This window comes from Periplaneta americana, chromosome 15 (genome assembly GCF_040183065.1).
Source record: "Periplaneta americana isolate PAMFEO1 chromosome 15, P.americana_PAMFEO1_priV1, whole genome shotgun sequence".
Lineage (NCBI taxonomy): Eukaryota > Metazoa > Arthropoda > Insecta > Blattodea > Blattidae > Periplaneta > Periplaneta americana.
The window spans coordinates 29816645-29843616 of NC_091131.1; the positions used below are offsets into that span (position 1 = coordinate 29816645).

General features: G+C 34.9%; 1 protein-coding gene across 2 annotated transcripts in view; it reads left to right on the forward strand.

The window, feature by feature from the left end:
• Window positions 1-26972, forward strand: part of nau (myogenic-determination protein nautilus) — a 241358-nt gene that overhangs the window by 26404 nt on the left and 187982 nt on the right. For both annotated transcript variants that reach the window (XM_069846852.1, XM_069846853.1), the window contains exon 3: window positions 2171-2389. In XM_069846852.1, coding sequence (XP_069702953.1) covers window positions 2171-2389 — 219 coding nt within the window. The remainder of the gene's footprint in view (window positions 1-2170; window positions 2390-26972) is intronic.

A 26972-nucleotide genomic window follows, 5' to 3' on the forward strand; every position in this document is an offset into this window, starting at 1 on the left:
ATTAACAATGAGTGTTTTTACTCACGAACTGAGCTGTCCATGCGGACGTATTCATTATGCAGTGTATATTATACTGTCTACAGCACATTAGCGTACAATATAGAGAATGAAGTTAAATTGAAAAATAATCATAATATGGATATTTAAACACATTTTTTAAAATGATGGCCGTTTATTTCGATACAGGCTTCAGTTCTAATGTGCATATTATCGCACTATAGACTGTTGTACCTAATCCCAATTACCAGTTTCGTCCTTCGTATTAGTAATTCATGTTGAAATAATTCTGTACCTACTCTATAAAAGAGTACCTTACGTAGGCTATTGTAAATTAAATCTTCACTTCTGCCCGATCCGAAAAGATAAAATTACTGAGATGTACTATCTACTGTCCGTCCAAGTGGTTACGTCGTAGGGTCATAGAAAGGGAGGAAATCACGTGACAGTTAATTACTTAACGAGACCCTTTTATTTAAGTTATTTTAAACAGTTGTATAATATTACGTAGACGTCCAATTCCTAACAGAAATTAATGTTCTCAGAAAAGAGCTAAGACAGCCCAGCCACTAGCTGGCGAATAAAAGCTGGTGGGGGAAACCGGGACACGACGTAGGCAAATGGACGACAGTATCTGTGCGAAATGATTCAATATTGAAAGCTCTTTCGCCACTGGAAAACGCGAACATATTTTTGGAACGTACTGTTTACTATGACCGTAAGGCTACTATGACTGTATATGCGGTCTTGGATCTGTATAGAGGACGGTTGAACTTCATTAGTAGAAGGGGTGGGAGTGAAGTACATTAAAAAAACTCAGGTACAATAAAAATTGAAGTAAAAATAAAATGATGTCCCTGTATAAGCAGTAACATGACCTACTGCCAGGAAGACAAAAGGAGAATAGCAATGACAAAGGAAGCTTTTAATAGAAAAAGGAGCATTTTCTGCGGACCTCTGGAAAAAGAACTAAGGAAGGGATTAGTCAAGTGGAATTGTGTAGAATGTGGCATTGTCTGGGGCAGAAACATGGACATTACGACGAAGTGAAGAGAAGCGACTAGAAGCATTTGAAAAATACTTGTCAAAATAAATTATTATTTATAAGAAAATGTGTAATGGTGACCTAAAAGTTGAAGTGACTAAAACATCGAGTGACAAAATTGCAGTGACTAGGTGGTACAATGACGATAGTTCCAGGGACGAGAATTCCGCTTCCCCCATATTGTAACAGCTTGTACTAATGGAAGGTAAATCAAAAGTATGTATGTAAAGTATGGATAGTCAAGTAATTTCGTAGAATAACAAAATAATTAATAATTTTTTTAATCTATTGTAAAGAAAAAGAACATGGTTATTGATCATACAATTTTGTGATGATTGCGTAGTTCATTCAATACTTTGAACAGAACATCTTCATAAGTTATCGTAATAAGAAAAATAACACTACTTAAAGAAACGAACAATGAAAAAGCAAGGAGTTATGAAGATGACGGCTCCTAGTGCAAAATTCACAAGGTGACATCCACATGATGAAAATTTTCAGCAAACTTTGATGACTATACTTGTTTTTTTTTAAAGATGGGACATGACAGGAGGGTTGCGATCGGAAAAACAACTGAATGTCACGTAGTGTGGTAGGCCTGTTGCTATGGTAACAACGGTCGAGTTGCCAAACTTACCATTCTCACGTGGCGAGTGCTTAATAGGTCTCTCGGCGACATTTCTTGTGCACATAATGTTAGCATTGGTACGTTTCGTGTTTGATTCTCTGTCGATTTTTGTATTGTTTTCTTACCTTCGCGTCAATTGTCAATGAATGTTTTAACGTCAGTCATCTTAACATCAATTGCTAGCTTCCATCAGCTAGCAGCATGGTAGTCCATATTGGCAACATAGCACTGTAGTTCCAAGCTCGGCCGCTTAACTGCCATGTCCCATCTTTAAAAAAACAAGTATAGTAATCCTTTGATATGCCTATAATATAGTCTACATCTGTTTGTGTCAGCTAGGGGCAAAACAATAGCACGAAATTATAATATCTGATGTTGGTGTGTTCTTGCATGTAAACCACAATTTCCCCTTTCATCTTCTGCCTAAATATTTCGAAGAACACAACAAACAGCTGTCAAATATTTTAATACAGATTTCCCTCTCTGCTTTCGTCATTCAGGTGAACGAAGCCTTCGAGGTCCTGAAGCGACGGACGTGTACGAATCCAAACCAGCGCCTTCCCAAAGTGGAGATCCTGAGGAACGCGATAGAGTACATCGAGTCTCTGGAAGACTTGCTTCAGGGGGCGCAGCACGACGGCTCGGGGAACGCGAGCACGAGCAAGCTCGAGATTGTCGGTAACACAGGCAACTGCAGGACCGGCAACACGGACTACGTGGTGAGTTTATTTGAACTTCTTCTGTTAATAATTAGAATATGCTTGTAAAAGTGAGATTTTATGTTTTGCCTGTTGTATTGTGGCTTGGATTTGGTGCATGTAAACCATTTATGGTGAAATGGAAAGTTTGCAGAGTTTTCAAACTATACAGGGTGATTCAGAAGGAATTATAAATATTTTATATAGTGGTAGTATGGAGTATTCTCAGTAAAAAAAATCACTTAAACAAGTATTCAATTTTCAATGGGTGTGGAGATGCAGATCTGTGAATTTTACGCTTAACAATCGTTAAAAATGGCAAGAAAGAAAGACAAATAACTTAATGATGACTAAGGACCGTAGTTTGACCTGACGCTGACAGGTCGCTATATGAGCTTTTATAAGTGTTGGCTATTAGCTTACCTGCTAGAAGAATTTTTTTCGAACAATACACGGTAATCTGTATAGAAAATATTTGTCAGAGCAATATCTCAGTTATAATGGAATAGACTAATTGATGACCTAATTCTAAAACATGCTAATTTCAGGAGCTTTCTAAATTCCATATGTACTAATTACAAGGACATAGAATGGTTCAGAATTCAGATGGTTTCTAATGAGGCCAATAAACTTGACAAAGAACAAAATATTAAACTGTTTTTAACAAACAAGAGTGACTCACTAGGATTTGCCGTCACTTAGGGAGCTTATTTCCGAAACCATTGTGAGCAAAAATTTTCATATAAACATTTTTCCTAATTTCATTATTTTCAGAGTTACACTAATTTTAAGCCGTTAGTAAAATACCAATAAGGGTAAAAAAAATATTACAAATAGAGAATGAACTATTCAGAAGTGTCATTTCTTTAATTGGCTAGTATTCTGAAGCTAAAAATGTGTTGTTAATTGCTTTGTACAGATTTTGTTTTTCAATTTTCAACTAAAAATGACATCATTATTACGCACTTATTACAAAAATTGTTACAAACCATATAACTTCAGGAACTTAATTATTTACAGTTCTATTATGCATCCTAATGTACAGTCTTAAAGAATTTACAAGAGTGGCGTGATTTGTAACAATTGAAGCGGTGAGATCAATAACTATTCAAGTCCACTTCTGGTAATTCATTTTTTGCAAATTTGAAATTAAATTTTAGATATTTCTACAAGTGTTACGACTTTAAAGGTTGATATAGGCCTATTACTTTGTCTTAATCTCTAAAACAACCAGAAATATTACGTGCAAAAAATAATAATTAGGTAAGCAATAAAAAAAAGTTTTATTGCATTTTTCTCGAAACTTATGTAAATGGACTTGAATGGTTATTGATCTCACCGCTTCAATTGTGATAAATGCGTAAAAATATGTAATTTTGTAGTTAAAAATCGAACACAAATTCTGTACGAAGCAACTATGGAATTCACAACACATTTTTAGCTTCAGAATACTAGCTAATTAAAGAAATGATATTCCTGAATAGTTCATTCTTTATTTGTAACATTCTTTTACCCTTAAAACTCAAGAATAATGGTATTTTACAAACAACTTCAAATTATTGTAATTCTAAAACTATTGAGATTTGGACAAATGTTTATATTACATTTTTTGCTCAGAATGTTTTCTGAAATAAGCTCTGTAAGGGACGGTAAATCCTCGTGAATCATCCTGTATAATGTGCTTAACTCAATTTTCCATTTTTTGGAGATAGCATGTTTTAGAATTCAGGTCCTTAATTATTGTCATGCCTTTGTAAAGTCAATGGATTACTAATCATGTTCGGTTTATTATTTTCACTTAAAAGTTTCTAAACCTTTCCTTGAATACAGATATTTCGGCAGGAAAATTAGCCCTATCTGTAATAAAATAAAAGCATGTACTTTGCAATACAAAGCAGTACATAATATGGCCGGGAAGTATTACAGCGGATATGGATATTCTTTTACAAACACTATATATTATAATACATAAAAAATCCCAAGTCTTAATAAAATGTAGAGGGAGTTCTATATGCTAGAAAAACATGCCCAGTTGTAGCCAAGGAAATTACAAACAGCTGTTTGTCTACTCCCATTATGAACAGTACTGTCTTCAGACGATCTCAGAAGAGCGACAAGTAGGCCTACTATTCCTTTATATAGGCCTATATATGCATATTCAATAGTATGTAGTTATTTGTCTTTTCTTTATACTATTTGTAAGGCTTGTTATGCGTAACATTCAAACTGATGTATCTTCACTCTCTTTTAAAATTGAACATGTATTTATAGGAAATATTTTACTCAGAATCTGAATCACCTGTATATGGGTGTTCACTTTTTATCTGTCATGAAGATGTAAGCCCTACTGACGAAGTGTTGAAGACTTTTCATTTCACTTCACGATTGAGACACTTAAGAACTGCATTTTATTCAACATATTTCGCATGCTTGCAAAGTTGCTTTTTTAATTCTATTTCCAACTTCACACTGAAGTAAAATCTTCTTCGGGTGAAAGTACCTCTAGTTGCTTTTGCATGTGTTCAGGGGAATGTTAAAGGTTCACAAGCCTATAGCTTTGAAATGTCTCCAAGTACTTCATATCTCAGTTTCAAATGTAGATTCAGAGAATGCTCTCTCTTTTCCGATATACTTTTACGGTCTTACTAATAAAAACTCTATATACAGACGTTTAACTGTCGTAATAATAATGAGAAATTTAAAACACACTTTTTAGCTACAGAACTTCAGAATGAATTAGTAAATCTCGAGATAAGATTCAGGTTATGGCTACATAGACATAACTTCATAATAAAGAAACAAATAATATGACACAAGGGAAAAGAAACTGGTCACCCTACCCCATTATATCCTGGCTGAGTTGCCTCATTAGTGATGCCTTATTGGTGTCACTTATGAGGTTCAAACCTGTCTTCGGATAGTTGACTAAACAACAATCTATGAATTCTTGGAAATTGCCATACTCTAAATACATTTCAACCCTTAAACTTAACTTTATCACAGTAAACAAATATCTCATTAGTTGTTAAAGCAATGTAGCACTAAAGTGAGGTAGTCCTTTAAAGCTTGTCATCACGTATCTTGAATCTTACTAGCTTTTGGCTAAGTTACCACTGAAGTGTAAGTTAAGTTGTGACTGAATACAAATTCTGCGTTTTCTGCGTACTGAAGTCAGCTATACAGTAGAGGAGGCAAGATCTGTCCTGTGACCTTATCATGTGCCGTGGCTATATCACCAATGAGTATGGAGGGGAAAGATAGGTTTTAATCTGAGATGAACTTCCGTGTCAGTAGATTCATATAATACAGAGCGTTCGCCTACGGGTGGGGCCAGGAAAGCGGCCTGCCTGCAGTGTCGCTTACGGGAATCGTCTATCCGTAAGCTTCCGCTTTCTATACTAATAGCATGCACATAAGAATTTTTCTACGTTGTACTAACCTTGTTATAGGCGATGTTGGAAGTGAATTATTAAATGAGAATTCACAATACCGTCCACAATACTTTGTAAAATCCAATCACAAAACTGAACTCGTTTTTCATCGTCTCTAGGCCGTAATTCATGCACGATACTCACTCTGTAGATTTTTAATATTAAAAGTTTAGCAGCAGTAAAGAGTGATGTTTTTGAAGCACCAACTTCCTGTGAAACACGTCTTACAAATTTTTTTAGGAGAGCGTGTAAATGATGCAATACTCTTGGATTTCGCGTAGGAATTGCAGGATTTAGCGACCCTGTTGTCCTTAGTTTGTTAACAGGACGTCTAACGGTTTCTCTACCCGGAATTGAAGTACCGTCCACACCTGTGGAGTAACGGTCAGCGCGTCTGGCTGCGAAACCAGGTGACCCGGGTTCGAATCCCGTTCGGGGCAAGTTACCTGGTTGAGGTTTTTTCCGGGGTTTTCCCTCAACCCAATACGAGCAAATGCTGGGTAACTTTCGGTGCTGGACCCCGGACTCATTTCACCGGCATTATCACCTTCATATCATTCAGACGCTAAATAACCTAGATGTTGATACAGCGTCGTAAAATAACCCAACTAAAAAAAAAATTGAAGTACCCGGATATTTCACTCCAAATTGCCTACGCACCTCTATACATGACTCTCTTTTCACATATGCATCATACATCATTAAAACTCTCTGTTCAAGAGTGAATTTTGCGTTTTGCATTGTTAGCAAATTTTACACACACTCTGAATATTTAAGCAACTGTGTCAAGAAACTGCACTGTACGTGTTAACATTGCAAAGCTGGCTCACAACTGATAACTTGTCGACCTTGATCTCCTTGATTGTCGAGCGTTTCTCAACAACTACGCGCACAAAGCGGCGTACCAGCACATGCCGCTTTCCTGGCCCCACCCGTAGGCGAACGCTCTGTATTAGCCATCATGAAACAAACTCCCTTTCTGATTGCTCATTATCCCATTTCACAGCTCACATACCAGGTCTCGCCTCCTCATCTGTAAGTAAAAGTAAGTTGAAGTTACATTCCTGAATACGGCCCTTAGACTCGAACTCGCGACCACACTTTCCAAACAAAGTTAAACCTGCATTTCTTAGTCACTGAATACACTGTGGTGGACAACACGAATAGTGCAAACCAAAAATGCATTACAGGTTCACTAGTGGAATTTGCACTGGACGCCCTCGACAAGTTGAAGTATAGAGTTAATTAAATGTCACTCTCTTCGGTATCCAGAGAGGCGAGGGGTGGGTAGGGAGAAAGAGAGAATCTGTCAGAATTGCCAATGGCTGAAATTTCACAAATATGTATCTGTGTTTGTTTCGCCAAGCCTGAAAACTTTTAATTAAACCGGACACGTCCATTATAATATGAACACGATCGAATCGGCGTTACAAGCAATCGCAATTTTCTTTTACACGCACATTCAATAAAACGACAGCACAATGTGGGATTTGTAATCGCTAAAATCGCTTTGAACTTCAGCCCACGCAGTCTGAACGCTGTTTGCGTGTAAGGCGAAATAATTTGAGAAGGTGTGTACAAATATAATTACACATTGCCGATTTTGAGGGTATTCATTCATTCATTCATTCATTTATATATTTAATTTATTTATTTATTTATTTATCTACTGATTTATTTATCTACTTTATTTATTTATTTATTTATCTATCTATTTATCTATTTATTTATTCATTCATTCATTTATATATTTATTTATTTATTTATTTATCTACAATTTATTTGTTAATTTCTTTATTTATTTATCTATTCATTCATTCATTTACCTACTTATTATTTTATTTATTTATTTACCTATTTATCTATTCATATATATATATATATATTTATTTGTCTACCTATTTATTTGTTAATTTCTCTATTTATTTATGTATTCATCTATCTATCTATCTATCTATCTATCTATCTATCTATCTATCTATCTATCTATCTATCTATCTATCTATCTATCTATCTATCTATCTATCTATCTATCTATCTATCTATCTATCTATCTATCTATCTATCTATCTATCTATCTATCTATCTATCTATCTATCTATCTATCTATCTATCTATCTATCTATCTTTCTATCTATCTATCTATCTATCTATCTATCTATCTATCTATCTATCTGTCTGTCTGTCTGTCTATTCATTCATTCATTTATATATATATATATATATATATATATATATATATATATATTTATTTATCTACCTATTTATTTGTTAATTTCTTTATTTATTTATGTATTTATTTATTTATTTATTCATTCATTCACTTATATATATGTATTTACTTATCTACCTATTTATTTGTTAATTTCTCTATTTATCTATGTATTCATCTATTTACTTATTTATTTATTTATTTATTTATTTATTTATCTATTTATTTATTCTTGTGTAGTTAAGGTCATCAGACATTCTCTTCCACACCACCAGAAAGACAATAATACAATAATAATAGGAATAAAAAGAAAAATCACACTATAAAGAAAGTAAAGCCACATAAAAATATACACAGTTTGCAGTCTCACACAGATATTGCGATGTGAGAAAAATTTGAACAAGAATAAATGTGTAATAAAGTAGAAGTCATAAATAACACTTCGAAATGAGAGTTATAGCGATGTTCAACTATCAGACATTTCGCAATATACAGGGTGTTAAAAAAACATTAAATATTTTGAGAGGTGATAGCAAATACCTTACTATAATAATACCGGACAGCTGTATACTAGCAGCAGTGGCGTGAGTGCGAAATATCGCGTACCTGACATCTAGCGGAGAGGGATGGAAGTACGTCCACATATACAAATATTAACATAGCGAGATTCGGACTATTGTTTAAAACTTGAGTTATTAATCTGGAATTATATATGAAACACTTAAGAAATGTTGAATAATATTTAATATAAAATTATTATTTTACATCAAAGCTGCATATTATGAGAAATATTGCATTACTTTCCGTAATTAATTGTTACACATTTTTTCTTTGGTTTACCGAGACAAAATCAATCTGATATTAGGAATGAATTTACAGTAATGTTTTATATACGCATTGCCGACAACTGCAAAGATAATATTGGTAGTAATCTGATGCTTGTAATAATTAGTAAAGGCATGTGGACAACAATAAAACTTAATTTGATAAAACCTTAAAATCCAATACATTTTAACTTCTATTCATTTATTAGGTCTAAATAAAAAAAAACTAATTTATATTTTTCTATCAACACAAAGACGAAGGAATTAGGCCTACTAAGGAATGCTGTTGACTCACGTTTTATGAACTGTCGGAAATCGAAAGTACGATTTGGAGCAATTTGTAATGCTGTAATTGTCACAATTATAAACAGCACACCTACACCCTGAAATTTTAACACAGCATTATTAATATAACTATTAACTAGCCCAGCAACAATATACATTGCAGTTGATTACAGCTTGTTTCGCGAGTATCTCCATCCTGGCAGGTAGGTAGCAGCACCATCGTCGTTCACACGTAAAACTGCTAGCTGTCCGGTATTATTATAGTAAGGTATTTGGTGACAGTTTTCATCAAATAGTCTAATATAGCCTACGTGAGTCCTAAAATCAATATCTTCAGAGATATGAGTAGGCCTACTTGTTCATCAACATCACAGGAGATGCTCAATGAGAATTTTATTAAAATAAATATGGATGTAGTTCTGTCCCCGACACAGCCGTGAATTTTACGTGAATACGTATCGACAGATCTAGACGAGATCTTTCGCTTGCCACCAAAATCAGGGCGCTAGCACATCGAAGTCGCGATATATAAGCGTAGAATACTCAATGGAAATTTTAGAGCACATCCAAAATGGCTGCCAGTCGCCACGGACTCTACCAAGTTCATTCTCGCATCGTAGTCGTATACCCGACCGAACAATACAACACTTATTTCAATCCTGTTATTTGTCACGATGTATGAATGCATCACCCTGCAAACGTTACATCGTTACATCGCCGTTTCCGTCCTGGTATCCTATATATCTGTCTGATTTTAAAGACGTATTCACGTCAAAAGATTAATCTGAGAGGTAGCACTCACCAAAACAAGAAAAAAGCTAATAAACATAGGTCCTAAAATTAATATGTTTCGAGTTATGAGTACTTGTTCATCAACATCAAAGGAGATGCTCAATGTGATTTCCATTCAATATTCTGTGAGGTGGTAGTAGTCCTCAAATAAAAAAAATCGAGTAAACATGGGCGCTAAAATTAATATCTTCCGAAATGTGAGTACTTGTTCATCAACATCAAAGGAGATCCTCAATGTGATATCCATTCAATATTCTGTGAGGTGGTAGTAGTCCTCAAATAAAAAAAAATCGAGTAAACATGGGCGCTAAAATTAATATCTTCCGAAATGTGCATACTTGTTCATCAACATCAAAGATCATCCTCAATGTGATTTCCATTCAATATTCTGTGAGGTGGTAGTAGTCCTCAAATAAAAAAAAAATCGAGTAAACATGGGCGCTAAAATTAATATCTTCCGAAATGTGAGTACTTGTTCATCAACATCAAAGGAGATCCTCAATGTGATATCCATTCAATATTCTGTGAGGTGGTAGTAGTCCTCAAATAAAAAAAATCGAGTAAACATGGGCGCTAAAATTAATATCTTCCGAAATGTGAGTACTTGTTCATCAACATCAAAGATCATCCTCAATGTGATTTCCATTAAATATTCTGTGAGGTGGTACAGTAGTCCTCAAATAAAAAAAAATCGAGTAAACATGGGCGCTAAAATTAATATCTTCCGAAATGTGAGTACTTGTTCATCAACATCAAAGATCATCCTCAATGTGATTTCCATTCAATATTCTGTGAGGTGGTATAGTAGTCCTCAAATAAAAAAAAATCGAGTAAACATGGGCGCTAAAATTAATATCTTCCGAAATGTGAGTACTTGTTCATCAACATCAAAGGAGATCCTCAATGTGATATCCATTCAATATTCTGTGAGGTGGTAGTAGTCCTCAAATAAAAAAAATCGAGTAAACATGGGCGCTAAAATTAATATCTTCCGAAATGTGAGTAATTGTTCATCAACATCAAAGGAGATCCTAAATGTGATTTCCATTCAATATTCTGTGAGGTGGTAGTAGTCCTCAAATAAAAAAAAAATCGAGTAAACATGGGCGCTAAAATTAATATCTTCCGAAATGTGAGTACTTGTTCATCAACATCAAAGATCATCCTCAATGTGATTTCCATTCAATATTCTGTGAGGTGGTATAGTAGTCCTCAAATAAAAAAAAATCGAGTAAACATTGGCGCTAAAATTAATATCTTCCGAAATGTGAGTACTTGTTCATCAACATCAAAGATCATCCTCAATGTGATTTCCATTCAATATTCTGTGAGGTGGTACAGTAGTCCTCAAATAAAAAAAAAATCGAGTAAACATGGGCGCTAAAATTAATATCTTCCGAAATGTGAGTACTTGTTCATCAACATCAAAGGAGATCCTCAATGTGATATCCATTCAATATTCTGTGAGGTGGTAGTAGTCCTCAAATAAAAAAAATCGAGTAAACATGGGCGCTAAAATTAATATCTTCCGAAATGTGAGTACTTGTTCATCAACATCAAAGGAGATCCTCAATGTGATATCCATTCAATATTCTGTGAGGTGGTAGTAGTCCTCAAATAAAAAAAAAATCGAGTAAACATGGGCGCTAAAATTAATATCTTCCGAAATGTGAATACTTGTTCATCAACATCAAAGATCATCCTCAATGTGATTTCCATTCAATATTCTGTGAGGTGGTAGTAGTCCTCAAATAAAAAAAATCGAGTAAACATGGGCGCTAAAATTAATATCTTCCGAAATGTGAATACTTGTTCATCAACATCAAAGATCATCCTCGATGTGATTTCCATTCAATATTCTGTGAGGTGGTATAGTAGTCCTCAAATAAAAAAAAAAATCGAGTAAACATGGGCGCTAAAATTAATATCTTCCGAAATGTGAGTACTTGTTCATCAACATCAAAGGAGATCCTCAATGTGATTTCCATTCAATATTCTGTGAGGTGGTATAGCAGTCCTCAAATAAAAAAAAAATCGAGTAAACATGGGCGCTAAAATTAATATCTTCCGAAATGTGAGTACATGTTCATCAACATCAAAGGAGATCCTCAACGTGATTTCCATTCAATATTCTGTGAGGTGGTAGTAGTCCTCAAATAAAAAAAAAAATCGAGTAAACATGGGCACTAAAATTAATATCTTCCGAAATATGAGTACTTGTTCATTAACATCAATATGTAGGAAATATGCGTCCATAGATAGTTACTAACCATTAGGATCGCTACTATCGCCCCATTACAGACAATGTGAAATAGTACCGGCACAGTCTATTGTTCCTAGCACCCTCAACAACTCAAGCTTCGTAACTGTATAGACTAGACTGTGGTAATAGATTGTAGCACTACTTCTATCTAGCGGTCATTACCAAAAAATTCATTTTAGACAGTGGAGATCCTGGTGGTTGCTTTCTTTTAAATATTGTCATTTCATAACATTGGAATGGCCTATCTAATACATACGTGATCAGGGCTACTATAGGCAATGTAATTTTTCAACAAGTTTCATAACAAACAAATTGTTATATAATCCACAATTTGAAAGATAGAGATTGGGTTTGCAGTAAAAATACTTCATTTTTCACAGGCACTTGACCCCTTTATAAACATCAGGGGATTTCACATTCGTATAAGGACAGGGTTGAAACATCTCTTTCGAAGGGATGTCCTTAAACTTCTGGTAGAACCTGTACATAGTCTACATCGTCTCCGTCCCCCTATTGAATTTCTAAGTAACCTCCGGGAATTGAATCTGTGCCTCTCGCTTGGAAAGCCGATGGTCCAATCAGACTGTCGGAACGTTTGAAAGAAATAAAAGAAAGTAACATCTCCTGACCGCCATTTATCCTTTCATCTCAGTGAAGCTGACACAAGTCTATCAACAAAGCATACGTATATCTTGTATTGCTTACATTACATAACTTAATCTGTTTATGTAGGAATCTTCCTTATGACTTTCTTTCCGCTGATCTCCAAACATTTTGGTTCAGGAGTGACGGCCGTGTGCAATATGAAAGAGGAGCTCTTGAATCAAGCAGATGATGTTTGTGTTTGTGTAGATAGAAAAGTACTACAACGCTAAGAGTTTCTAGCGGTCGTAAACTTGTTCCGCCTCTCTTTCTAATGGGTCGACAAACAAGTATGGGGAAATAGTCTGCGTTATTTTATTCCAGCGAATAAAAATTCTGTGACTCACAAGATAACGCACGCCACCTTCAATTTTACGGTCTCCACAAACAGAAAACTAAACTCCATCGACATTAACAGCACTGAAAATATATTTAATTGCTAGAAGTACTAAGATATTCAATTTACTAACCTTTTATTTGGCTCAGTTTGTACAGCAGACGAGTCGTCCTAAAGCTAAAGCAGTGCATTCGTTTGTCATCCTGGATAATACTGCAGCTACATGTTCCTCGGTTCTTACTTATTCTAGTCTACAAACCACTTTTCGAAGTGTCATCTTTCATTTATTTCTCATTCCGTCCTTATTTTTCTTTCCTCTGTCCACCAACTTTTCTCCTTCTGCTCTTTATTATCCTTTTTACCTTCCTTTTCTTCCTTCTCTCTCTTGTATTTCTCCGTTGTCATTACTTTCCTTCCTGTCCTTATCCTTGTTCTTTCTCACATTTTCTTCCTCCTCTTTCTATATTCCATATTCTCCTACTCCTTTCTATATCCTATTCTTTCTATATCTTCTCCATCTTCTTGTTGATGCTTCCCAATCAAAATTGCTGTCCTATTCTTCCTATTTGCCCTTATTCTTATTATTATTATTATTATTATTTTTTGCCTCTTCATATTGCTTAACATCTCATTTTTCTTCTTCGTCACTTTACTTTTCGTCTTGATTTCATAATTTGTCACTTTTTCGCTTTCTTCTTTTATTCTTCCTAGCATCTTCACTTTATTCTCTTTTTCTTCCTCGTCTTTCCACTTTCTTATCTTATTCTTCTTTGATTTTTTTATTTTCCTCTCTTATTCTTACTCGCCTTTTCACTTTCTTCTCTTTTTTCTTCCTCGCCATTTCACTTTCTTGTCTTATTCTTTCTTGCCTTTTCACCTTATTCTCATATTCTTCCTCGCCTTTTCATTTTCTTCTATTTTTCGTCATCTTCTTCACTTTCTTCACTTTTTTTTCTTCGCCATTTCACTTTCTTCTCATATTCTTCCTCCCTCTTTTGCTTTCTTCTCTTTTTCTTCTTCGCCTTTCACTTTATTCCCTTATTATTTCTCGCTCATTCACTTTCTTCTCATATTCTTCCTCGTCTTTTTACTTTCTTCTCTTATTCTTCCTCGCCTTTTCACTTTCTTCCCTGATTCTTTCTCGCCTTTTCACTTACTTCTCATATTCTACCTCGTCTTTTCACTTTCTTCTCTTATTCTTCCTAGTATTTTCACTTTCTTCTCTTTTCTTCCTCGCATTTTCATTTTCTTCTCATATTCTTCCTCGTCTTTTCACTTCCTTCTCTTTTCTTCCTCGCATTTTCATTTTCTTCTCTTATTCTTCCTCGCCTTTTCACTTATTCTGTTTGTCTTCCTCGACTTTTCACTTTACTCTCATATTCTTCCTAGTCTTTTCACTTTCTTCTCTTATTCTTGCTCGTCTTTTCGCTTTCTTCTCTAATTATTTCTCGTCTTTTCACGTTCTTCTCATATTCTTCCTCGTCTTTTCACTTTCCTCTCTCATTCTTCCTAGCATTTTCACTTTCTTCTCTTTATTTTCTTCTCTTATTCTTCATCGTCTTTTCACTTATTCTCGTCTTCCTCGACTTTTCACTTTATTCTCTTATATTTATTCGCCTTTTAACTTTCTTCTCTTTTTCGTTCTCACCTTATTCACTTTCTTCTGTTTTCCTTCCTTGTCCTTTCACTTTCTTATTTTTTGCTTCCTCGCCTTTTCACTTTATTCTCTATCTCTTCCTCGCCCTTTCACTTTATTCTCTTTTTTTCGCCTTTTTCACGTTCTTCTCTTTTTCTTCATATTTCACTTTCTTCTCTTTTCCTTCCTCGCCTTTTTACTTTATCTTTTGTTCCGCGCCTTTTCGTTTTCTCCTTATTTTATTCCTCGTCTTTCCCATTTCTTCTTTTATCACGATATTATCCTTTTTCTTTTATTTCTAATCTTTCTCACCTCTTTGTCTTTCTCGTTTTCCTTCTCTCCTTTTCAATTATTTCCTTCCTCGCTCTTTCCTTTTTCATCATCTGTTCGCTTTTATTTTCATCGCATTAAAGAATTCATTAATTCATTCCTGAAGTCTAAACTCGTGCACCTTGGATCTTTGTTTGACGTTAGTTACGAAGTAGTAAATAAGAACGAATCATGTGTTTAATACGATGCTATGTCTTCACACGCGTTCTTTTTTGTTATGCTTCCCATGTGTTTCAAATCGTGTCGAGATGAACAACAGGAAATGCTTTTAAGTAACATGAATTATAGTGGACATATCTGCATAATTCATGCTGCTAATTTTATCCATTTCTTTTTTGGTTTTTGCAGTAAATTTCGCACTAAATAAGAATGTACAGTATATCCGGTCATTTCTTTTCATATTCTCTCTGTTGCAAAACTTTCAAAGCCCTTTGCAGTTCACAAGCATGCCGCGAAAGTTGAAAGCCCCGTGCATTAAGGCATTTGTTTACTTATTTATGCAGATAATATTTTTGTAAACTACAGAGAGAGTCTTGGTGGTCTTAGACCGGGAGTTATTGGGACGCTTCTTTAAACAAGAATAATATAATATACGATTTTACGTCCCTTTCCAACAGGTTCTACAAATAATCATAATTTTAAAAATATAGAAACCGGCTAAACGGAAATACATAAAGAACTCTTGGGAGTTTACTGTGCTAGAAATCCGAGTTACACGGACGTCTTCATTGGAGCAATAAAATCCGTGTTCAACATCTTCCTCAGGATCGAATAATATGTCCATCAACACTCACTTTACATAGAGAAGGCTATTTTTCTTACAGAAAACATGTTGTAAATAAACTTATATTATCCTTAAACATTTCAGAACAAACATATATTACGTTATTTGTAGAATACGGCAGTAAAAAGAGAGGGCGTGTTCTATTTTTGACAACAAAATGGGTATTTTGTTTGCGATGCGTCACTCTACGCCCCCGAAGTTCCTCCCCACCCTCCTACGACTCGAGAGATGATGTTGCTGGATTACAAAGGAGCACCTGAATCCAATGCACGAATTTGAAACCATTTTCTTCTAAGGGTTCGCATGCAGATAAAATAATTCTTGAAACACTGTGTTCTTGTATCTGACTGACAAACTAACGGACAGACTGACAGGATTACAGTTACTGAGTGACAGCTTGAGAGGTTGATCGGGCGACTGACAGACGAGAAGATAGATACATGGAAAGAGAGGGAATTGCGATGAGTGGATCGACGATCAAACGAGTCAGCCTGACTATTAGCCTAGGTCAGACGTCTCAATAGGGCCTTCTCAGAGCACTTACTCCTCTTTCTCTTTTTCAATGTAAGAGTGGAACAAGATGCAGGACCAGTTCGTTTATCTCCGGATGACGTCATTGACCGCGACGTTTGAATAGACATCTGCAACCTCTACGATGTAACAGTCAGTCATTGTGTCCATCTCCGAGGAAAGAATGTTCTTATTACCGCAAATGTATGAAGAAATAAAAGCTTTCATAGGGAAAGCGAAATTGTGGGAGACGCAAGTTTCAGTGAGTAAGTTAACTGTTACCACTTTATTAATCTAAAATTGTTACCTGATTTGAATCAATACCAGTGTAACAAATATAAAGATGTACTGAAGGATTTGAGAAAAGAATTAGACCAGATTTAAGATTTGAATAGTTCTATTTTAAAATAATTGCTTGTGAATTTCTAAGATGTTTAGGTTATTTTTAATTATTAAAACATTACGAAATATATTATTCAACTATTATTGTGATTAATATATTAATATTAGCGTAACGTAAGAATACTTACTTTAATAACCAACAAGTTTAATTGTAATTTTATTATTATTATTATTATTTAATTGAATTTTATTTTATCAAATAGTCCACATCTGTGGAGTAACGGTCAGCGCGTCTGGCCGCGAAACCAGGTGGCCCGGGTTCGAATCCCGGTTGGGGCAAGTTACCTGGTTGAGGTTTTTCCGGGGTTTTCCCTCAACCCAATACGAGCAAATGCTGGGTAACTTTCGGCGCTGGATCCCGGACTCATTTCACCGGCATTATCACCTTCATATCATTCAGACGCTAAATAACCTAGATGTTGATACAGCGTCGTAAAATAACCCAATTAAAAATATTTTATTAAATATAGTATAAACTCAAAAAAGAGCTACACCAACAACCTTTACTATGAATGAAATATTGTTATTGTTTGGTCAACTGTCCGAAGACAGGTCTGAACCTCACAAGTGATACCAACAAGGCACCACTTATAAGTCAACTAGGCCAGAAGGTAATGGAGTAAGGTGGCCAGTTCCTTGTGCTTAAATAATTACGTAACATGTATGGTTCTTCATGCTTCAGATGTCTTCTTTTTACTCACTGATAGTATATAATTAGAAAATAAATGTATTATTATTATTATTATTATTATTATTACTGCAAACTATTTAAAAAATTCCTTCCGAAAACAACCGTCTATTGCGACAGAACAACTCAAAAGTGCAGCTTCGTGGCATTTCTCCCACGACAGTTACAACTTAGCTCGCTCATGCTTGCAACATTAATCAGCGATCGGCTATCTTCGGGTACTGCGCTTATCTCTTCAGCTGACTATGTTATCTAGACTTGCTCTCTGTAACAACTTTTATGCGTTGGCCTTGAGACGCCTGGCCTAGATCATATATGTAACAGATAACTCCTTGCTACGTTAAAATCGGCAGCACTTTGAAGAGAACAACCGCCAGGATCGCCACCCGTCCGCCGTAAACGAACACGAGATGGCAGCACAGTCGCTAATGCAATTCAAATGGGAACTATGACGTGACTCCTTATGTAATAACTAGATGGCAGCGTAGTAAACTTGACAAAAGTTGTTAACCTCAAAGCCTATAAGCCCGACATATCTGTTACATATATGATCTAGGCTATTAGTATTCATTTTTAACTGTACTACACATTATTGAATAGTCAATAAGCCTATAATCCCTATTATCCATTCCCTCCCACCGAACATCCTCATATTCATCTTCTTTCACTGTGGCTGTTCCTTGACTTTGGAATTCCCTACCGAGTAATGTCAGGGACTGTCGGACATCAAACCAATTTAAGAATAGGCTAACGAAATATTTTTTTTTAACAATTCTTGTTAACAATAATAGCTGTTTCAGGTTTCTCAATGTTTAATGGTTATATATATATATATATATATATATATATATATATCACAGATAAATATCTCAATTATCTTATTATTATTACTATTATTATCATTATTATTATTATTATTATTATAACTATTTCTTACCAATGTTTATTATTGTCACACTAACATTACTTATCCAACTTTCATTATTTACTTTCATGTTGTTTTATGGTCTAGATATTAATGTAATAACTATGTAAGCAATTGTATTCAATTAGAATTAGAGTCTGGCTGGGAGGAAGAAAAGGCCTACTGGCCTTAGCTCTGCCAGATTAAATAAATTATTATTATTATTATTATTATTATTATTATTATTATTATTATTATTATCGTAACAATAGTAATAGTAATAATAATAGACTAATAATAATAATAATAATAATAATAATAATAATAATTCAGTTTCTGTCAGATGCGTTTCCAATTCACTCTGGGCTAAAGCAAGGAGATGCACTATCACCTTTACTTTTTAATTTTGCTCTAGAGTATGCCATTAGGAAAATCCAGGATAACAGAGAGGGCTTGGAATTGAACGGGTTACATCAGCTGCTTGTCTATGCGGATGACGTGAATATGTTAGGAGAAAATCCACAAACGATTAGGGAAAACACGGGAATTTTACTGGAAGCAAGTAAAGAAATAGGTTTGGAAGTAAATCCCGAAAAGACAAAGTATATGATTATGACTCGTGACGGGAATATTGTACGAAATGGAAATATAAAAATGGCAAATTTATCTTTTGAAGAGATGGAGAAGTTCAAATATCTTGGAGCAACAGTAACAAATATAAATGATACTCGGGAGGAAATTAAACACAGAATAAATATGGGAAATGCCTGTTATTATTCGGTTGAGAAGTTTTTATCATCCAGTCTGCCGTCAAAAAATCTGAAAGTTAGAATTTATAAAACAATTATATTACCGGTTGTTCTTTATGGTTGTGAAACTTGGACTCTCACTTTGAGAGAGGAACATAGGTTAAGGGTGTTTGAGAATAAGGTGCTTAGGAAAATATTTGGGGCTAAGAGGGATGAAGTTACAGGAGAATGGAGAAAGTTAAACAACACAGAACTGCACGCATTGTATTCTTCACCTGACATAACTAGGAACATTAAATCCAGACGTTTGAGATGGGCAGGGCATGTAGCACGTATGGGCGTATCCAGAAATGCATATAGAGTGTTAGTTGGGAGGCCGGAGGGAAAAAGACCTTTAGGGAGGCCGAGACGTAAATGGGAAGATAATATTAAAATGGATTTGAGGGAAGTGGGATATGATGATAGAGAATGGATTAATCTTGCTCAGAATAGGGACCAATGGCGGGCTTATGTGAGGGCGGCAATGAACCTCCGGGTTCCTTAAAAGCCAGTAAGTAAGTAAGTTATAATAATAATAATAATAATAATAATAATAATAATAATAATAATAATAATAATATCATTTGAAACAGGAAACTTAGTTTAGAATGACATTACATATTATTGCTCGTTATGATGCCACGATTTGAATAAAGCACATTTATTAATTATAAATATTCTCGGAATAGTCTATAATATAAATTTTATACAGGGACATCACTTTATTTTTACCAACATTTTTAACATTAACCTGGCTATACTCGGAAACACTGTTACCCCCTTCCATTACAGGAGTTTGGTGTTACTAGTGCAATATGTAAACAAATCATTTTACTAGCTATAGGAGGAGAGAAAAGTAGTGTATCCATTACAGGGAAATACGATATTAGGATTTTCAGTTTGATCATTATTTTTACGGTATTTTATCAAAATACAGTAGAGTAGTAACATTTTTTTTTCACAAACTCAACTCTTCAGGCGGTTTTATTCATTATATAATGGCTACTTTATTCAGCATATTACCGTACGTTCGATAACTCTAATCTTCACTTCAAAGTTATTCAGTCATGCTACATACGTACCTGTGCGAAATAAGCAGAGCCGGGTATTTACGGAGATCGCGAAAATCACGACATAATCGATATACAATAGATTTTTACTAATCTTTACGAATTAAGTGATTCTGATTAATAATATGCTGATAAAACGATCGCGAAGTGGAGTTGTAATAGCGAAATATGGACACATTCGCGAATAATAATAATAATAATAATAATTATTATTATTATTATTATTATTATTATTATTATTATTATTATTATTATTATTATTATTGTGTAGTTTTATAGCGAATTTCATATTCTCAGTTTTTTTTTCGGACATTTTTTTATTTGAATTTGTTGCACATTCAAGTAGGCTACATTACATGGTATTCCAGGTGTTCTCATTACATTAGTGAACTCGAAAGACTGAGAATTCAACATTTCACTAATAATTTTTCGTTTTTAATGAATATGTGTTTAAATACAGTCTCAATCCAACAAATATTGTCTATTGGCCATGCCGCACCTTTACCAGAATCCAATGGACCTTTAATGTTATTTATTTGGAAAGTAATATTCATAGGCCTACTGAGTTAATATTAGAATTTAAAAAAAGTATATTTTCCAAAATTTCCATTAACCCTCGACTGGTATCTATGGGTCAATATAGACCCATATTGCTTGATATCGTAATGTACACTTAAAAAGCGATACCAGTTTAGGGCTAATATCCAACAAAAGTACAAATCAATCTCCAACAATCTCCGCCGACACCAATATTAAAAAACACAAATGATAAAATTAATCTCCATAAATACCTGCCCCTGGAAATAAGCTTCAATAATACAGGCTCTTCCTTCTATAGAAAACGCAACCATATTTCTGAAACACACTATACTCTGTACTGTTTACTTCACTGCTAGTAGACAAGGATAAATATATAATAGGATGCGAAACTGCGGTCAGCACCATCCAGATTTGGTGCTCTCAAGTAAGGTGATCAGCGCCCGACGTCGTAGGTGGTGAACATTAGAACTACGTGTTGGGTACATTACTGAGAGTTCTCTATTTATCCGTTCGAGATATTGTATGGGAGGGTCGAGGAGAGAAGATGGCGGACTGAAACTTACTAATAAGTGAACATAAAGTGATACGTGTGTGTGTGTAAGCAGTGTATGTGAAACAGTGATGTTTATGGACGTTGTAAAAATAGGATTGAATGTATTGTAAAGTAATAGTAATATAATAAATTGTACTATCTACGTAGTTCTTGCAGGCTTTTTCATTGTGCTGTACAATAAATACCCAAAGAATACAATCCCAATTATCTAACCTTTTGCTTTATTTTTTTGTCTCTGTCTGCTTATATTTTAATCGGGTAGTGTAAAACACATCGTCTCTTTTATCTTCCTGTTGGCTCCGGTAAGAATTTTCAGTAGAATATGCTGTGAGGAATAAAACTGTAAATGTTTTATTTTAAATTGGGTTAGTTTTGAATATCGATGAAGGTGGGAGGGAATACTTTCTGCACAGTTTAACATTTTCGTCACCAGGTGCGCTGCTAAATGCATGGAGTAATTACTCTTTTCGCTAATTGGTGCGCTGCTACTTGTAATAACGCCTCTCCCAAAAATAGATGGCAGCAAGATCAATTTCTACAACAGCGCCTGTAGTATGTGTTACGGGAAACTCATTAAGTTTCGCATCCTATTATATATTTATCCATGTAGTAGACTTCGAATGCAACAGCGGCCGTAAGTTTGTGTAGCTGACGGGAGCAAGAACATTACTGCAAGGGGTGGGAGTCAAGTACATTCAGAAATGCAGGTACAATAAAAATGCAAGTAAAAATAAAGTGATGTCCCGGTATAAACTTCTTCAGAAAAAAGACTCTTCAATATAAGCAGATAAAAAATGTGTAATTTTTAACCTGTTAACGATCAACTCCGCATAAGTAAAGAATTAGTGAGCAGCAGTATCTGAACCGGGGACCTCGAAACTGGATGGCTTCCCCAGACCGCAGTGGAATGCGAGTCGAGGCTCCCACACTTGGAGCAGCATGTGGCCCCCACATGTGAAGCTGCGCGGTGCACGGAACTTGACACCGACTAGTCACGTCGTTGTTGGGGAATCATAATCATCGCAATAAAAACAAGTCTGAAGAGAGAGGGCATTTCATTCACAAAAATCCATGCATCATATCCAGTCATCGCCGTGAAGCTCGTAACAACGATATGGGGAGGAGAGAGAGAGAGGGAGATCCGTATATTCCTAACAAAATAAACGCAGTTTCGAGAGTAAATTACACACAAAAAAAGTTCGGTAAATAACTTCAAGTAACAAAAAGAAAGACACAGCATTCTGGGTTAGAGGGACGCTCTTTGCTCTCCGTGTGCGCCCCAGGCTGGGGCGGCCCTTTATCAGGTGCTTGAACTTGCTGTCCGTGTGATGTACGCAAGAGATGCTTATTGTGTGACACCAGACGGTATCAACAGCCCTCATGTCTAATTCAGTCTTAGTTTTCTCGAGGTATGCCCATTAAATTCCTTGTGAAGGAAGGGGTGCAATTTCTATTTCATTTTATGCTCGACCATGCCGAAATGTAGTAATTATACACCTGGTAGCAGACCTTTAATGCATGTCATTAAAGTGCACCTACTCATTAAAGGTCAGGTCTTTCAGCCAATGACGACTCAGGTTACAACTGTTCAGTCAATGACAGGACAGCTTTCTACCGTTATAAAACCGCAAGTATCGATTATTCTCGGATATGCAATCGAAAGTGAATTAGCGAAAAGTCACGGAGGCTGGAAATCCAATACTGTCGCAGAAGGTTATGTTCTGTTATTATAATAATTAGCGTTAATTGTAAATAATATTCAAATAAATTCAATTTGTCATCTCGTTTTTCAACGTCTAATTTAATTTCAATGTTATCTCTGTAGGTTCTTATGGCCTAGCAAGGTCAATGTGAACATCTGTTCCTCGGACAAAAATCAATACTTTCGCGTCTGCCAACATCTCACAACATACGGGACATTGGTCAAGGTCAGATACAAAGAAAATTAATAATATCAAGTTAGAAATATGGTCGAGCATAAAAAGTCGTATGAAACTCGCCTATAATGGTAATTAAGAAGCTCGTATGAAAATTTTGAAACTCGCTTGCGCTCGTTTCATAAATATCCATACTCGCTTCTTAATTACCTTCATTATAGGCTCGTTGCATAATGTACTATTATTTTATTTATACAGGGACATCATTTTATTTTTACTAACATTTTAAATATTAACCTGGCCATACCTTTAGAGAACCGGAAACACCGTTCGCTACCCCCTTTCCACTACTGGATTTCGATGATACTGGCGTAAAACACAAACAAATCACTTTACTAGGTATAGGAGGGAAGAAAGTAGTTCATCCATTTACGTAAACTAGGAAATATCGCGATTTTGAGTTCGATAATTTTCATTACGTTTTTGTTTAATCAAAATGCAGTACTGTATTAAGAATAAAAGCCCATTCTTAATGAAAATTAAACATAACCGCAACATAAACACAGAAGTTTGCGCCCATGCTACCAAATGGGATCATTCACAATGATTCACATAAACACTGACATAAACATAACCGTAAGACGTTAACATGGAAGTTTGCAAACTCCAAACCTTCATGCTTATGCTTATGTGATTTGCAAACAGAACACAATCGTGGATTGCTGAAGTATACGACAGAATATGAGGAAATGGCGTCGTTGTTATGTTTCCATGGTTACCAAGTATGTTTGCGGTTATGTTTATGTCCCCATCGTGAATAATGGTATGACTTCTTGATTTTACCGTAACGTTTACATTCTTAAGTTAACGCTTACGTTATGTTTAATTTTCATTGTGAATGAGCCTTAAGTGCTTTTATTCACGAACTGAGTTATCCATGCCAACGTATTCATTATGCAGTGCATATTATATTGTCTACAGCACATTAGCGTACAATATAGAGAATGAAGTTAAATTGAAAAATAATCATAATATGGATATTTAAACACATTTTTGAAAGTGGTGGCCGTTCATTTCGATACAGGCTTCAGTTCTTTTGTGCATATTATCGCACTATAGACTATTGCATCTAATTCCAATTACCAGTTTCGTCCTTCGTACTAGTAACTCATGTTGAAATAATTCTGTACCTACTCTATAAAGGAGTACCTTACGTACTGTAAATTCAATCTTCACTTCCGCCCGATCCGAAAAGACAAAATTACTCAGGCATGCTGTCTACTGTCCGTCCAAGTGGTTATGTCGCAGTATCGTAGAAAGGGGATAAATCACGTAACAGTTAACTTAAGTAACGAGGCTCTTTTATTTAAGTTATTTTAAACAGTTGTATAATATTACGTAACGTCCAATTTCTAACAGAAATTAATGTTTTCAGAAAAAAGCTAAGACAGCCCAGCTACTAGACTTTACAGAGGGGCGAACAGAAGCTGGTGGGGGAAACCGGGATGCGACGTAGGCAAACGGACGACAGTACCTTTTGCGAAAATATGATTCAATATTGAAAGATCTTTCGTCACTGGAAAACGCGAACATATTTCTGGAACGTACTATACTCACTAACTCATTGCTGTTTACTATATGCGGCCTTGGTTCTGTGTGGAGGACAGTTGGAACTTCATTAGTAGAAGGAGTGGGAGTGAAGTATATTCAAAAACTCAGATACAATAAAAATTGAAGTAAAAATAAAATGATGTCCCTGTATTACTTCCCTTTGCAAACAAAGTATACAAATAAACAATAGAAAATATAAAAAAGAAGATAAAAGTATATATCACACAGGTCTGCCACAAAATCAATAGACTATAAGCTGTTATGATGTGTACAAATGATTCTGTAGGATGTATAGTTAGGATCACGTAAGAGCAGTTCCTAAAAGGCTAATTTGGCCGTCTCTTCAGTGTTGCCAACTAATACTAGACATCACCAAAGAGGGTAAAGTCACAATGCCATGTACAATAATAATAATAATAATAATAATAATAATAATAATACTTTATCACTTACTGGCTTTTAGGAGCCCGGAGGTTCATTGCCGCCCTCACATAAGCCCGCCATTGATCCCTGTCCTGAGCAAGATCAATCCAGTCTCTATCATCATATCCCACCTCCCTCAAATCCATTTTAATATTATCTTCCCATCTATGTCTCGGCCTCCCCAAAGGTCTTTTTGCCTCCGGCCTCCGAACTAACACTCTATAAGGATTTCTGGATTCGCCCATACGTGCTACATGCCCTGCCCATCTCAAACGTCTGGATTTAATATTCTTAATTATGTCAGGTGAAGAATACAATGCGTGCAGTTCTGTGTTGTGTAACTTTCTCCATTCTCCTGTAACTTCATCCCTCTTAGCCCGAAATATTTTCCTAAGAACCTTATTCTCAAACCAAATTCAATAAGAATATCATATAAAACTTCCCTCTTAACCGAGTCATATCCCTTTTTGAAATCTATGAATAACTGATGTACTTTACCCTTATAGGCCTACTCTCATTTTTTCTCCATTATCTGTCGAATACAAAATATCTTATCAATAGTTGATCTATTACGCCTAAAACCACACTGATGATCCCCAATAAATAATAAATAATAATAGTAATAATAATAATAATAATAATAATAATAATTCCCAAGAAAAAGATAAAGCAAATCTGACAATTATACAAGACATAGAATTAGAAAATTATTATAAGAAATTGTGGACTGATAAAAAAAATGAAGAAGAAACTATAGAAACAGATAAACAATTAACAGAAGTAGATGAACTAGAAATGCAAGAAATGTTAGAAACAATAAAAAAGTAGGAATAATAAAGCATGTGGAATAGACAACATAAATATAGAATTATTAAAAAATGCCCCGAGAAATTTTCAAGAAAGGCTATTAAATTTTTATAACAAATGTTGGAAACAAAAGACTACGCCAGAAGAATGGAAAATAGGGAAGATAATATCGATATTTAAAAAAGGAGATAAAACAAACCCAGAAAATTATAGGGGAATATGCTTACTATGTACAACATATAAAGTATATGCAAAAATGATAAGCCAAAGACTATCAAATATAGTCGACATAATAATATCAGAAGAGCAGACAGGTTTTAGGAAAGGGAGAAGCTGCACAGATAACGTTTTTACTTTAAAGCAAATAATCGAGAAAAGAACGGAATTCAACTTAGAAACTCATATCCTTTTCATAGATTATAAGAAGGCTTTTGACAAAGTGTCCAGACCACAATTGTGGAATATACTAAATGAAAAGGGAATCCCACTACATTTGATAGAAGTAATTAAAGATATGTATGGAAAAACAAAAATAAAAATAAATCAAAGAGAACCCATAAGAATAACAGGAGGAGTTAGACAAGGTTGTCCATTATCAACCACTCTTTTTAATATATATCTAGACGACATGATAAGATCATGGAAACAAATAACAACAGGAGGAATTAATTTAGGAAATATGATAATAAAAACGTTAGCCCTTGCAGATGATCAGATTTTAATTGCAAAAACAGAGGACGAAATGCAGAGAATGCTATATAAATTAAACGAAATATAAAAAAAATACAACAAGGAAATATCACCAGAAAAAACAAAGGCAATGGCTTTCAAGGGCACCTATCCAGTTCGGACAAAGATAATTTTAGAAAATAAAGCAATAGAACAAGTTTCAAAA